This window comes from Gopherus evgoodei, chromosome 7 (assembly GCF_007399415.2).
Source record: "Gopherus evgoodei ecotype Sinaloan lineage chromosome 7, rGopEvg1_v1.p, whole genome shotgun sequence".
In the NCBI taxonomy this organism is placed as follows: domain Eukaryota; kingdom Metazoa; phylum Chordata; order Testudines; family Testudinidae; genus Gopherus; species Gopherus evgoodei.
This window is the reverse complement of record NC_044328.1, coordinates 67,133,615-67,148,342: the sequence shown is the minus strand read 5'-3', so window position 1 is coordinate 67,148,342 and position 14,728 is coordinate 67,133,615. Positions and strand designations below refer to the sequence as shown.

The following is a 14,728-nucleotide window of genomic DNA, read 5'->3' as shown; positions in this document are numbered from 1 at the left end:
CTAATATATAGGGTCAAATTCTACCCTAGTCTACAGGTGTGCCCTAACTGAACTCAGATGGTAAAGCAGTGGCATCCTTCAGTATAGAAAGTTCTATATAAACTTACATAAAAATATACAAAAAAATCACTAGGTGCTATTACAAAACAAATAATGCATTTCCTCCCTTATCAAAAGCCTCACCCATATTTAGATTCTGCTGTAAATGATTATTGACTGCCAGGAGGACACATAAAGATAAGGAACTCTACAAAGAGCTAACTCAGACTACATTTAACTGTTAGATTATAAATGATTTGCAGTGAAACTACAGTAGGAAGAATTAGAATTCCCCCCCTGAGTCATTCTGATAGGTTTTTGTTTGAAAAGAGTTAAGTGAGCTCTTTTCTAAAAAAAATTCTCCCAAGGGTGCAAAGCTTGAGACAACCTTATCTGGTATCAATCTTGTCATTGGGCTGGAATGCTAGTTGGAGCCAGCCAATCATCTTTCAGGCTAAGGGTTTATAGAGAGGTTTCAGAGTAGAGAGAGGCACTTCCTCTGCAGAACAGTGAGAAACGACCACAGGGCTCAGATTGCTAAAGGACCTACAAGACTAAACTGGCTGCTGAGACAGCACAGAACACTGCAAGCCTTCTGCATTGTTAGCGGAGTGGTAAGTGCAATGCCTTTACAATCTAACTGTATTTTATAAACATGCATGCATGCAGCCTGCTATGCCAGTTGGAACTGAGTGGCTGCTTTTTTAAACCTACAGGCACAAGTTCTATTTTTAGCAATTTGAAAGATACATTTCAATTTCTAGTTCCCACTCCAAACATCATATAATGCAACTTTAAAATATCTATCACTGCAGCCTGAAAGATTTTATGATGTGGGACTCTAAAGAACTGAGCTTGGAAAATTAATGTTGGAATATCAATGACCTATGTTTCACTTTAAACTTGTTAAGAATAGCAGTCAACTAGTTCAATACAAATATTGTTTGTTTGTAAACAGAAAAATACATTTATTCACCCATGAAAGCTCATGCTCCAGAACGTCTGTTAGTCTATAAGGTACCACAGGATTCTGTGTTGCTTTTACAGATCCAGACTAACACGGCTACCCCTCTGACACGATACATTTTCTGCAATCTAAAATGGATTTGAGAAACATGTATTTGTCTAGCTACCTGAGGAATGATTTATTTCTTGCAGTAGTACTCCAGACACTTTTACTTTTAGATATATGCCCCTGTTTTGGAATTTGGGCCATGTAATGTCTGATTGCAGGGGGCAGTAAAAACATTCCAGTTAGCTGTGCTGATTTTCTTTAGAATGGGGAAAACAGCCATTTTATCATCACTTTTTTCCTTCCTCCATCATGTTTTGTAAGCCAATTTGCTTGTTTTTTTAACTAGTTACTTATAGGCAGATTATTATTAACATGCTATGCTGCCTTTGCTGTACATGCACAACTCCTCTGGCTGTCAGTGGCAACTGCATGTGTAGAACCAAAGCAGAATATGCCCCAGCGTCTCCTATTTGCCAACTTTTTATATTGTGAATAAATGGGGGAGGGTGGAGAGAGGCTAGATTTTGAAAAGAATCCCATACAGGCACCTACTTGAAGAAGCTGGGTTTTCTAGAGTGCTCAGCAGCTCTGACTGAGAACAAATTAGCTACTTAAATGGGAGCTGAGCTCTCTTGAGACTGCAGCTCCAATTTTGGGTGCTGAGCACTTTGAAGATATGCCCATGAACTATTAAACACCCATTGAGAATAGGCAACCACAGCTGGACAGCAACCGAACAACATTGTCACTGAATTCTGCACTGGTGGCTCTGCTCTCAGTTGTGGTTAAAAAGGAAAACTCTCCACTTCCTGAGCCCTCTACTCTTTTACTTGAGTTTATACAGATGGGTAGTTTTAAATTTGCACCAATGCTTTGAGAAGGATGCAAAATAATGTTACTGAACTGACCATGGCCGCGTGATCTGAGGTGAAGGTTGCAAGCAAATCCTTAACTGAGAGCAGGACTTGTCTTTGTGTTTCACCCCTGAATGTACAAGTCTTCACACACAAGAGTGGGTCTGTTTAGACTTGCCCAGCTTCCAGTTCCAGCTGCTAGGACAGAAGTCTCAAGAAACAAAAGCTTTCTAGCTCCAGGAACAGTGTTAAGGAGCATTAGCAAAACAAATCTACAGGGAATCTAGCCTTTAAAACGAGATCAAGACCAGGTTCAGACAACAAGCTCTCTTTTAGTTCATGGGAAAGAAAGGCAAATAGTCCATGCTAACTTATTCTTTACTCCTTCTCCTAAGCGTACTGTGGTTCATGCTGTAGTTCAAGCTGCTGGATGAACAACCGCAACCTAGCACTCCAAGACACAACACCACTTTAAGTTCCTCTTTTATTTTCAGAAGCAGAAATACTGCAGGTAGAAGAGGAACCAGCCAAGACACGACTTACCCAACGCCATGAAGTTACTCATCATTATCTCAGTTATGCTGGGGGCACTCGTCACAAACCTAGAATCTGTAAGTTTCACAACAAGCACAGCCACCCATTCAGCACAGATCATGTTTATTTCCATTTTTGACCATATCATAAAAGCTTCCCCTTTCATCACTGAACTAGACCTATTATTACCATCCTGCTTTCTGCCACATGTATGAATCAGGCGTTTTCTGTGACACAACTGTGGTTTGAACTTTCTTTCCTGTAGATGTCACCTACAATTCTACGGCCTATGGATATAGAGGAAAAACTAAGGTGGTTTCCTGGAGAGAACTTAGATGGGGATTAGACAGGATGGAGAGAGCAACAGCCTCTGACATTTTTGCTCAATCTTTTTTTTCCCTTAATTCTAGCGCAGGATGTCAAGTACTAGGAATTAGCAGAGATTTAATGCAGAATATTAGGCTTTATTTGACTGCCTCCCCCCCCCCGGAACCCCTACTCTGACTTAGGATATTTCGGCTCCTATCAGTTTGTATCACATAAGGCAATGCTGTCTATACACATGGATGCAGCAGAAGCTTTCTGTGGCCAAGCCCTGCTTTTGCACTGACCAATCTCCATCACTCCCAGGGGCAGTCAGTGTAGTAGGAATCTAATCCTGCCTTCTCCAGCTTTAGAGCAAAGGCCCCTGCCTGCAGTATAGTTCCAATGTGCAGGCAGAGTCAGGATCTGGAACACAGGACAAGAACTACTACTGTATAGATCCATTGGCCATTACTACCATAGAGCAAGGATGCACCAGCAGCAGGGTTACCAAAAGCTAAGGGCTGCAGTGGTGGATGAGTCCTGTGCCTTTAATCCACTATCTGGTGTAGATAGATGGGAAGGAGGTGAATTTCCCCAATGACCCTTTGCTCACTGTCTGGTCATATGGGCCTGGTTTCTGAGGCAACTTTGGCCTTCTTAGCAGAACTGCAAAAGAAATGTTGATTTGATACATTGAAGCAGTTGGGTGTTTTCATTCTACTTTACTGCAGTAGACTTTCACTGTATCCCCACTCATACTCCCTGGACTGCACACTGAATATTAGTGTTAAATGCATGCGACTGACAGCAGAACTTGGGGCAAAGTCATTAAGGTTGCAGGCATGCTGGAAGGAACAGAGCTAGGGCCTGTCTGTGTACACTCCAGAGACAGACAAAAGTGAGCACATTAAAAAAAAAAAGGAACAATCTGTAAGAAACTTTCCTTAAAAAATAAACAAATTTGTATTTCCCCCCCTTAGGCTTTGACCAGGCAGCAGCAGCACATGCTATCAAGGAAACATAAATCAGGACACCAGGGTAAATACTTGCCATTTCTATTTCTGTCTCTCTAAAACCTGTGGCCAAAATACACTCAATGCAAAATAATCACACAACACATACTAGACAACACTATTCCTTTGGAATAGTTACATACTAAATATGTGTCAACTATCTGTCACTTTATGGATCTACTGGAAGATTTATAACTTCAGTTATTGGTGTCTTTTTTTGCTTGCAGATTGTAACTGTGTAAATGGAGGAACCTGCATTTCCTATCAACTCTTTTCCCGGATTACCCGTTGCTTATGTCCAGAAGAATACAGTGGACAGCACTGTGAAATAGGTATGGTACAGTGGTTCCTATCCCATTCTATATTCCACCTCCTTCCCTCCCCTACTGCCCATTTCCTAAATTTAAGGTGTTTCTAATCTCCATTTCTATGCACCAATAGAAATGGAAAGTACCTTTGATAGGAAACACAAATGGTTATTTCTTAATAACTTGTATTAATGCATAAGGGGAAGGAGCAATACCTAAATATTAGGAAAAAAGACAACCAGGACTCCTGGGTTCTAGTCTCTGCTCTGTCACTAGCTAATCTTGAGAAGGTCGCAACCTCTCTAATTCAGTTTACTAGTTCGTAAAATACAGTTGGTTGGTTTTACATTCTTCTCCAGAAGTACTGTGAGACTTAGCCCACGTCCAGACTAACCCGCGGCATCGGCGGGTTAAAATCGATTGCTCGGGGATCGATATATCGCGTCTAGTCTGGACGCGATGTATCGATCCCCGAGCGCACTTACATCAATTCTGGAACTCCATCAACCTGAACGGAGTTCCGGAATCAACACGGAGAGCAGCGGACATCGATGCCGCGCCGTCCAGACGGGTGAGTACCTCGATTTTAGAAATTCGACTTCAGCTACGTTATTCACGTAGCTGAAGTTGCGTTTCTAAAATCGATTTTAATACCCTAGTCTGGACGTGGCCTCAGATTGTGAAATATGCCAACATCCTTACATAAAAGGTGACAGATTTGATTCATTACATGATTGTTGTGTATTTTGGGGAGAACCAAAACACATGTACACTTAGCTAAGAGCTACATATGTTGAACACAGCAACAAAGTGACATTCCAGTCCACATATTGACCTGTCTGTTGGCAAGTGTGTCAGTGACAGGAATCTCATCCTGCTTCTCATTAGAATGGAACCACCTGGCTTCTTTCCACTGTGGAATACTGTGAACAATCCAGAATATGCTGCCAACTTTGTGTTTGTATTTCAGACACTAAAAGCCAATGCTATACAGAGAACGGTCAGGACTACAAAGGGACTGTGTCAAAGAACAAGAAAAATGAAGAATGCTTATCGTGGGACTCTCCTTCACTAATTAGGAGGGATTACCATGCTGGTGTGAGAAATGCCCTGCAGCTTGGACTGGGGAAACACAACTACTGCAGGTAGTTCCTAAAGCTCTCACACTTGTTGGGTTGGCTATTCCCCAGAGCACTGGGAGTGACAGGATGCATTCCGTGGAGTGCCAGGAGTTTCCAAGACTGCTTGCTAAAATTTGGACTTGGTCCTTCAAGGTGTCTAGCCCCCTTATTTTTCCACTGAAATTAATGGTATTTGGGTGCTTTGTACTTTGCTGTCTTGAGCCCTTCAAGAGCCTTATAAAGAAGTAAATAACATGGATGAGCGGCAGGTTTTATGCATAAAATATTTGCTTTTGTCTTTCTGCAAATATACTCCTTTGACATGCTTTGCAACAGAAGACCCTTGGCAACCCTCTTCAGGGGGAATTCAGATTTTATTGAGTCACTAGCACTTAGAAGAACTGTTTACAAAAAGCACATTTCTTTCATTTTCCAGAAACCCAGATGGAAAAACTAAGCCCTGGTGTTACATTAAAAGGGGATATCGGACTTTGGAAACAGAATGTGACATACAACTGTGTCCCACAGAAAGAGGTAAATTAGGATTTACTTGAAACTCACGTAGAGCTTGGAAGTTGACTGTAACCCCCAGACTTCTACAAAAGAATAGTCCAAGATATGTTGAGTGCAAGACAGAGGAGCAGGAGGGATCCTTTATTTTTTAAGGCACTTTTTCACAGTATGCAGTAAATTTCAAACTGGAGGCCCCTGGTACAACTGGGGGCCAAATTCTTCTCCATTGCACTTCTCCAGCCTCACTAGCTTCCACAGATTATCTGTGAGTAGGAGTCAACCCATAATATCCACCATTTCAAATTGTACATGCTCTTAAGGGCTAGATGGTGTGACTGAATGAGAACATCGCAACACATTTTCTAGAAGATTTGTTGGACAGACTTAGTGGTCTTTAAGCTACTTTTGGTGCTCACTTGTCATACGAGTGTACTCTATCTGAGCACGCCTCCAACAAGTTTTTCCTTTCCTTTCACAGAAGCCACATGTGGCCAGAGGAGCTCCAGCAAGTACTTCAAGATCGTGGGCGGGAGCATTACAGCTATTGAGTCTCAGCCTTGGATAGCCACTATCTTCCATTATTCAAGGAAAATAGGGCAGAACAAATTTGTGTGTGGTGGCAGCCTCATTGACCCTTGCTGGGTGCTTACTGCTGCACACTGCTTCTCCCCGCTGTAAGCACTCATTACCTCTCCTGTGTCTACTACTGATTTTATTTTTGCTTTGTTCCTTCAGGCAATGCCGCATGGCTGATAACCACACACGTGTAACTCGGCCACAGCAGAACTGTTCTTTTCTTTAAGCAGAGCAGGGAGAAGGTTAAACCATTAGACACCTGTATCTTCTACCTCTTAGCAAAAGGTAGATATTTTGCTAAAAGCAGAGCTCAGAGTGAAGTTTAAAACAAATTCAGATAGCAATTTATCCCTCTCTTACAGCCAGGATTTTGTTCTGTTTTGTTCCAAACTCAGAACTTGTCCTCTGACTGGGGTCTGCTTACATCCTGCACAGAACACTTAGCAATTGTGGAAAGCTGACTTTTCCCTGAATTCTAACAGCTTCAAGAGGTGTCATTGCCCAGAAAGCCCTGGACACCTATTGAACCAGCTGGAAACAAGAGAGCCAGCTAGAAATACATTCCAGCGGAGGTTTTTCTAAGTAGGTGAAGGGATTTGGACACCCAGTTTCCATTCATTTTAAACGAGGGAATCAGGAGCCCAAATCCATTAGAAGTGATTAGTCTCAGACTCTCAAAACTGCCTACCTTCACTTTTCTACATTAACAGTTGCTGTAGTTGACACAAGACTCTTGAAACAGAATGAGAAGGGAGAAGTTCACAGGACTCTAAGATGTTGTTGTTCACATTATGAACCAAATTATTTTCAAACAAACAAAAAACCCCATCCTTGCTCTCGGAAACCCGATAGTCTTCATGGGTCCTCTATTTACTTTCTTCCCAGGAACACGGATCCATCAGGCTACACAGTTGTTCTTGGAAAGTCCAAGCTGGATGCTACTGATGACAAAGAACAAACATTTCAGGTGGAAAGAATCATCAATCATCATGAATATTCAGATGAAGGCGGTGACTTCAACAGTGATATTGGTAAGTGGTGTCTGAAATACATCTTTATAATCCTGAGCACATATGAAGTACACTACTATAATAGGGGCACTGATGCAGAAAGCAGCATTGTCTAGTACAGGGGTCGGCAACCTTTCAGAAGTGGTGTGCCAAATCTTCATTTATTCACTCTAATTTAAGGTTTCACGTGCCAGCAATACATTTTACCATTTTTAGAAGGTCTCTTTCTATAAAAGTCTATAATATATAACTAAACTGTTGTTGTATGTAAAGTAAATGTTTAAGAAGCTAATTTAAAATTAAATTAAAATGCAGAGCCCCTCAGACTGGTGGCCAGGACCCGGGCAGTGTGAGTGCCACTGAAAACCAGCTCACGTGCTGCCTTCAGCACCCGTGCCATAGGTTGCCTACCCCTGGTCTAGCAGTTGGAGTAGGGGGATGCTAGAAGCCAGGCACTCCTGATAACTAGGCCTGGTTTTGGCTAGAATTCCCTCTTGGGCAAGTCAGTGTTTGTAATGCACTTTGAAGATGTGAAGTGGAATGTAATGTAAATGATAAGTATCATTACATGGCACTTTCAGAGACTGTAGATAAAAACGGATTTCTTATTGCCCTCTGCCCCCACAAAATACAGACTTAAAGTTTCTATTTCCATTGTATGCAGTACAGACTTGCTAGTTTTACACCTGCTACCCTCAACTCCATCATTCTTCCTCCAATTACCCATTAGAAAAGACAGACACCTTGTTTTTTCACAGGTTTAGGCTCAAAACAGCTGAAGTTTCAACCAATGTTTAAATCTGAAGGCAGCATATAGTGGCTGAGTGCTGTAGCGCAACATAGCACATCCTCCTCTGCAGACTCTCAACTGGAGGGACAGTAGATGCCATCCCCACTCACAAGTCAGGGAGCTGTGCTCTTACAAAATGCTGAAAGGAGCACCTGGGGCTTAACGTCTCCCTCAAGTCATTTCATTCACTGTCACTTAGATGTATGAAATTAAAGAGTGAAAAACTTGCCAATTTTGATTTGGCAAAGATGTGTGTGACTAAAATAGTCTTTCTAAGTAAGGACCTCAGAATCAGGCCCCAGATGTGTGGTAGAACACATGTACATTACAACATTTGTTGCAAAGTTATTGTTCCAGCTGATTATTTTCCTACTTTACAATATTAACTGTAACCACTTTGATTTTTATGTAGCTCTCATGAAAATAAAGTCTGCTTCCGGACACTGTGCAGTAGAGTCTGAATATGTCAAAACTATCTGTTTACCGTCTGAAAACCTAGTGCTGATGGATAATTCCCAGTGTGAAGTGTCTGGCTATGGGAAAGAAGACAACTGTAAGTGAATATCATCTTAAATTTCTACTGATAGAATGAGGTCATATATGGCTAGTCTAACTAGGGAATCTTCAGTATTTCAGCTTTTCATCATAGCAATTCAAGTCTGCTCAGTATACAAAGCTAGGCACAGTGCTGGGGAGAGGGGGGGAAAATTGACCAAAGTTCATTTTTAATACAAATTAGAAGCATAGGTGAGGGGATTTTTTTTTGTCCTGAGAATGACAAGACAAGTCAATGTGATCTGAGCATGGTGTATTAAAACTAAGTCTCCAAAACAGATTTTAATTCATGTTTGGAACCACAGTCCTTCTGAGTAGTCTGACTTTTTTTTTTCCCCCAACAATCAGTGGCTTTCTTCTTCACACCCTCTCCTGTTGCAGTTATCCATACACTGTGTGATCTCTCCCCTCTACCAGGATAGGTTTCCATCCCTCTCCTGAAATCTCTAGCACCAGTTGTTCTTGGGCACTTTTATTCTGGGGAGAATCTTTCTTTTAAAACCTCAGCAGGAATGAGGAACAAAACATAGGTACTAGAAGAGAAGTATAAAAATCTTAAAACCAGGAGACGGAAGGTGTCTATATGAAGAGCAATGGCTGGAGATTTTCAAAGGGCCTAAGAGAATGGAGCTCACCTCTAACTCCCTTGGACTTTTAAAAATGCCACCCTATAACTGCAGCTTGCTGCAGTGCAGAAGAAGCACATGCCTGGGGCAGCACAGCTTGTGCCTGTTATAGGAGTTTTAAAAGAAAGCCATGCAGTGCTACCAGTGTCCACTGAGACCCACCAAACTCAGATGAAACAATCACATTTACGCAAGTTAATGAGTCGTGCAGATTGGCTGCTTTGATGTGCCTCTTCATGCCAACGATTCAATAGTCTTCCTCCTTTTATGCCACACACTTTCTTTGGGGAACCTGAATCCCAGCACCATGTCTGACTCTCCATATTAATTTCCCTTGATATGCCCCAGTTCTAGGAAGAACTTTTACTAAAATTACCTCACACCTCTATAAAACTACACAAATTAATACAAGAAACACAAAGCATGCCCCATCTTCCATTCTTGCTGCAGACAAGAGTTGAAAGTTAGACTGATCTTCTGCATAAATAAAGACTTCAGGTTTGGCTTCACTAAGAAGTTATCAAGCTCTGTGTCTGAGAATCAAATAAGATTTCTGTTTGAAAATCAGAAAATTCTAATGGAAACAATACATTTTGCACTTCATTCATCTACTAAAAGTAAAAATTAAAAACATTTGTTGTATATCAAAGATGTAGTACTCTCAAAACTGATATTTTGTGTGGTAAGTTAACTTCTGCTGCTGCATGAAGAGGGAACGTAACAGCATGAGGGTTTGGGTGAGGGAAAGCCAATCTAATCAAGCTCCTCTTGTTTGCAGGGGATATTTACTATTCCAAAATATTGAAGACAGCCAACGTGAACTTAATATCACAGTCATTGTGCCGGGATGAATACTATGACCAAACCAGGGTGAATGACAACATGGTCTGTGCTGGGGATGTGCAGTGGAAGTCTGATGCATGCAAGGTAGGAATACTTACATTTTGTTTTAAAACCATTTGCTGACAGTTTCTTTAACATAATCCACATGGGAACATAGTTGGAATCTTTGAACTCCATTGACCTTGCAGAGAGTGACTGTGGGTCGTTTTTTGAACAAGAACTCAGTTATTCAGCAGAGTTCATTCTGCTGCAGCCAGGTGTGATACAGAAAATATTCTGCTGGTGATGGAGGAGCAGCAATCTTTCTCCCCACCTCCTTCCAGCTTGTGAAGGAGCAGCAGTGCTGTTTCATGGCCTAGGGCTGTAATAGCTTCTGCATCTACTGCATGGCCACTCTGTTGGAACAGCAGTAGGTGGATGTATACAGCAGTGGATCTGCCCTAGCTCTTCCCCAGTTTACTTTAGTTTCATTTAACCAGCTGTGCATGGATGTGAAAACAACTCTAGCAGAGCTGGTCTCCACAGCCTGGAGGAGATGCAGATCCATTGCACAGGTTCCTCAAATCCAGTTTTGTTTCCCTCCACCCTCGCACCATGAACCAGGCTATGCATGGACTTGGAGGAGGGAACAGGACTTGCCATTAGCACTAAAATTATCTTATGGGCAGATAGCTGAATATTTATTTCTCTTTTTCCAAGTGAGGATGGAAGGAGAATGGCTTTTGATCCTTCAAGACAATACCTGCCATCCTGGCTTAGGCCTTCCATAACAAGAATGCCCCATGTACTAATCTAATGATACCAGACAGAGGACTTCATGTAATATAACTCAATCCCTTCTAGCCTATTAAGGGAGCTGCCTCTTCCCTTACAAATATTATGCTGACCATAAAAGCCACTTGAGCATTCTATCCTAGCTTTCCAGTATACTCAAATCAGATTGTGATCTTTTTTTTTATTTGCATTGTCAGGGAGATTCTGGTGGACCACTGGTTTGCGAGCACAATGGCAGGATGTCTCTGTATGGGATCGTCAGCTGGGGAGATGACTGTGCTAAAGTAAAGAAGCCCGGTGTCTACACCAGAGTCACTAAATACCTCTCTTGGATTGAGTCCCACATGAAGGGAGTCAATTTCAAAAGCCGTAGCCTCCCTAAATTAAAGTGACCTTTCCTCAATGCATGGACCCAAAGCAGGAAGTCTAGAGCATTCATTTCAATAACTGGAACTGAGCCACATACCGATGCAGTACATTGAAGCCCTGAATGTTAGTTTGGAGTTGATTTGTGCATGTTTGTCTCTCGGGTCTTCAATTTAAATGCCTATGTGGTTTGTTTTCAACATTCATAGCAGTATCTGAAGCAGTCAGATAATCTGTATAGCCACTGCATGGAGTACCTGAAAGTCTTTCCATGGAAGATTCAAATATTTAACATTGAAATGTGTATTTCCAGTCAAGATACTGTACATGTCACATTGTCTCCCTACTTTATATCTGAATCACTATTAGTCACTTTTATAAGTACCTATACAAGTTTTATCAACTACTCAGTTATTGGTTTTAAATTGTAAGTTGGTTTTTTATATATTTTGTAAATATTTGGCCTAAATGAATAGCTAGTTAATTTTAACATTCTGAGGAAAGTCAGGATACAAATCACCAGGAACTCTACAGAGCGAGTGCCTCCCGCTAGTGAGAGAATTTTTATCAATGCATTGCCAGGGGCTGACTGCAGTTCGGATTAGACAAAAACCAAACCAAAACAGAACAGAAAAGAAACGCCACACACATCACGCATCTTAGAACAAAGGTGGTGAAGCAATTTATGGTGCATACACTCAATCCTGTACTCCTTAGACAGGCTGAATGTTCATGGATGTCAACAAAAGTTGTGCTTGTATGAGGAGCCCTACAAGGGTGCTTTGGTGTAATGAGGTTAATTACGGACTGTGCTGCAAGAAAGCAAGTCGTCATAAATAATCCAAGTTGACTTTCTGACCACCTCTCAGGAATTTTTGGTCCCTTCCATAGGGCCTGACCCTGCCATCTCTGCATCTCTGTCATGACTGATGGCAGGATTTAAGGATTCACAATCACTCTTTATATATCTGTGACCAAATGTTGCCTCCCTGTATGTTGCAGGGATGTAAATGCCAGAACTTGGTCCTCACTCTTAAGTCAACCTTTGGAAGCTACCTCTTTTCCCAAGACTCATAGTAAGCCAGTACACTTATTTTTTAACTAGCTTTTATTTTATGGACACAATTTGTATGAGGGCTGGAACCTCAGCTGTTATTTAATGATTTTACTTTGTTTAATTTATTGTTTGTATTTTGGGGTAAAAACTGTCAATAAAAATTGCTATTTGTATGTGGATGTTTCCCCACTTTTCTCTATGCTACAGTTGCAATGTCATGATCTGAACACAAACCTGGCAGCTGTGAACTCCCAGTTTTCATTCCATCTCTGACCTTGAGCAAGTCATGACTTCTGACTTAGTTGCCCGGTATTTTAAGTGGGGATAAACAACTCAGAGTTGTTTGACTTCATGTTTATAATGCACACAAAAATAAAGAATGCTCAGTATTAGATTAGCTGCTTCAGGCGTGGGGTAATGCTCAGGCTTCGCAGTGGAGTGGGAGGAAGGGGTAGAGTTTAACACATTAAGGATTCTGCCATTTGGATGATCCTTAGCCACTGAAGCAAACAGAACCAGATGTTCTCTAGAAAACTGGTGACAGTATGCAGAGGAAGTGTCAGCACAGCAAGTATGAAGCAACAGAAGCGTAACAAGGTCCTTCCTTCTTGCCTCTGCTAGATGAGGTTTGCTGTAGGAAGGAAAGAAATGGACCTTAGGAAAACAGAGATGGGGAAAAGATGCACCAGCTCTAATAATAGAATTTAAGTGCAATTCAGACACTTAACTCAGTCCTGCTCTCCTTTCAAGCTCATATTCGTATCATATGTTTAGGCTTTTATCCTCTGGTGCTACTACAGATGCCAAGGAGTTAGAGAATCTTGCTTTCTATCTCTTCTCCTTCCCCACCAAACCACCACCAAGGTACCAAGAGCAGCTTCTGCTAAGTCTAACAGAAAAATAAGGCCCCTTTGGTGCTGGCATCCAGTAACTATTCTGTCCTCAACCTTCCTTTTCTTTACAAGGGAACAGCCATCAATTGCTATGGCTGTTCCATGTCAGACACACATAGGTACAAAAGGTCCTCAGTTCTTGGCTGCAGTGCAGTAAGGTTCTAATATAACCCTTTTCTAAGAGGAAGCAGCAACATTTCAGGCAGCCATAGTGAACATGGGCAATCACTCCCCATCTCATTTCCAGGAAGATGCTGCAGTCCAGCTTCTCCAGCAGTTGCCTCTGTAGCCACTGGTTTTAGAAGAAGGTCAAATTCAAAGATGAACTTGAGTAATTCTGGAGAGATTCTCAGGTGGTGGGATTTGCATGTTAGAAAAGGGCAAATGAAAGTACATAATACACAAATTTAGACTCCCCTGCACCTCAGTAAGTGGAGCCAAGAGAATCTGCATACAAAGAAGTTTAACTTACACTTCTCCTCAATTTGGCTCCAATTCTTAAAACTGGAGGAGGAGCAGGTGCAAAACTAGGAACCCAGGTAGGAAAGGGCTCAGAACATTTAGATCCTTATGGCCCTTTTAACTTTCATCATGGACAAAATACCACCACCACCGTGAAAAGGTGGTAAACCTACACTGGGAAGACTTGTCATAGGTTCTAGGAACTGGAAAGATAGTGGGGATAGAGCACATAGCTCAAGGTCTTCTGCCTTTGCTGTTTAAGGGAACCCCACTCTGTTGGCACTGTTTTGCAGCCTAAAGAGCAAGATTCTTTAGGTAGCAATAGCACATGGAGCCCTCCACCCAAGGAGAGTTCAGCAAACTGCTACTGATCCAGAGACTTCTGGGTGAAGCCTCCTTTATAAAACAATTACTATAAGCTAGCGTGTTTGCTCCAGACCCAGGGGGTAGCTGTGAATGCTGCCAGTGAGATACACATGCATTTGTGCAATATCTCTAATTGTGAAAGCAACACATAAGAATGTCACTACAGGTATGCCTACCCTGCAGTTAAACACCCATAGCTGGCCCGTGTCAGATGGCTTGGGCTGCAGGGCTGTAAAACAGCAGTGGAGATGTTCAGCATTGGGGAGAGAATCCCAGAACTCAGGCTCGAGCCCAAGCCCAAACATCTACACTGCAGACATGAGCTAGCCACGGGTCTTTAATTGCAGTGTAGACATACCGTACAGCATCCTCCAGGTGTTCTGCATTGCACTGATTTCCTTCAGTGAAATTACCACCCCAGAACAAACACTGCTTGTCTTACTAACGTGAATAGTTCCATTGTCTTTAAAGAAAGGACTCTCAGAGGCCAGCAACATTTAGCCCCTTATTTATCAACATGCTGCAAGTCAGCTCTTTGGCATGCTAGACATAGCTATACTGACAAACCCTTTCTAGTAGAGGCAATGCATAAGGATTATTGCACAACTACAAGGTGTATTTGTACTGCAGTATGTAAGGAGGACAAAAGTCTTAAGGCCGCAATGGCTTCAGAAACCTTTACACTCAATAACAATTTTGCTGAACAG

The 14,728-nt window shown here is 41.8% G+C and overlaps 1 protein-coding gene across 1 annotated transcript; it reads left to right on the top strand.

The window, feature by feature from the left end:
* The first annotated feature begins 555 nt into the window (after positions 1 to 555).
* On the top strand, positions 556 to 12,473 carry PLAU (plasminogen activator, urokinase). The gene is made up of 11 exons (XM_030570981.1): positions 556 to 653; positions 2,403 to 2,519; positions 3,729 to 3,786; positions 3,989 to 4,093; positions 5,040 to 5,214; positions 5,627 to 5,724; positions 6,182 to 6,377; positions 7,165 to 7,310; positions 8,492 to 8,632; positions 10,039 to 10,187; positions 11,075 to 12,473. The coding sequence occupies exons 2-11, from the start codon at positions 2,460 to 2,462 to the stop codon at positions 11,267 to 11,269; spliced, it is 1,323 nt and encodes a 440-aa protein (XP_030426841.1). The 5' UTR covers positions 556 to 653; positions 2,403 to 2,459; the 3' UTR covers positions 11,270 to 12,473.
* The last annotated feature ends 2,255 nt before the right edge of the window (positions 12,474 to 14,728 follow it).

Coding starts and splice junctions, on each gene's coding strand:
- PLAU (XM_030570981.1), top strand. CDS start 2,460: ATGAAGTTACTCATCATTATCTCAGTTATGCTGGGGGCACTCGTCACA. Junction 3,787..3,988: donor ACATAAATCAGGACACCAGG/GTAAATACTTGC, acceptor TTTTGCTTGCAG/ATTGTAACTGTGTAAATGGA. Junction 10,188..11,074: donor GGAAGTCTGATGCATGCAAG/GTAGGAATACTT, acceptor TTGCATTGTCAG/GGAGATTCTGGTGGACCACT.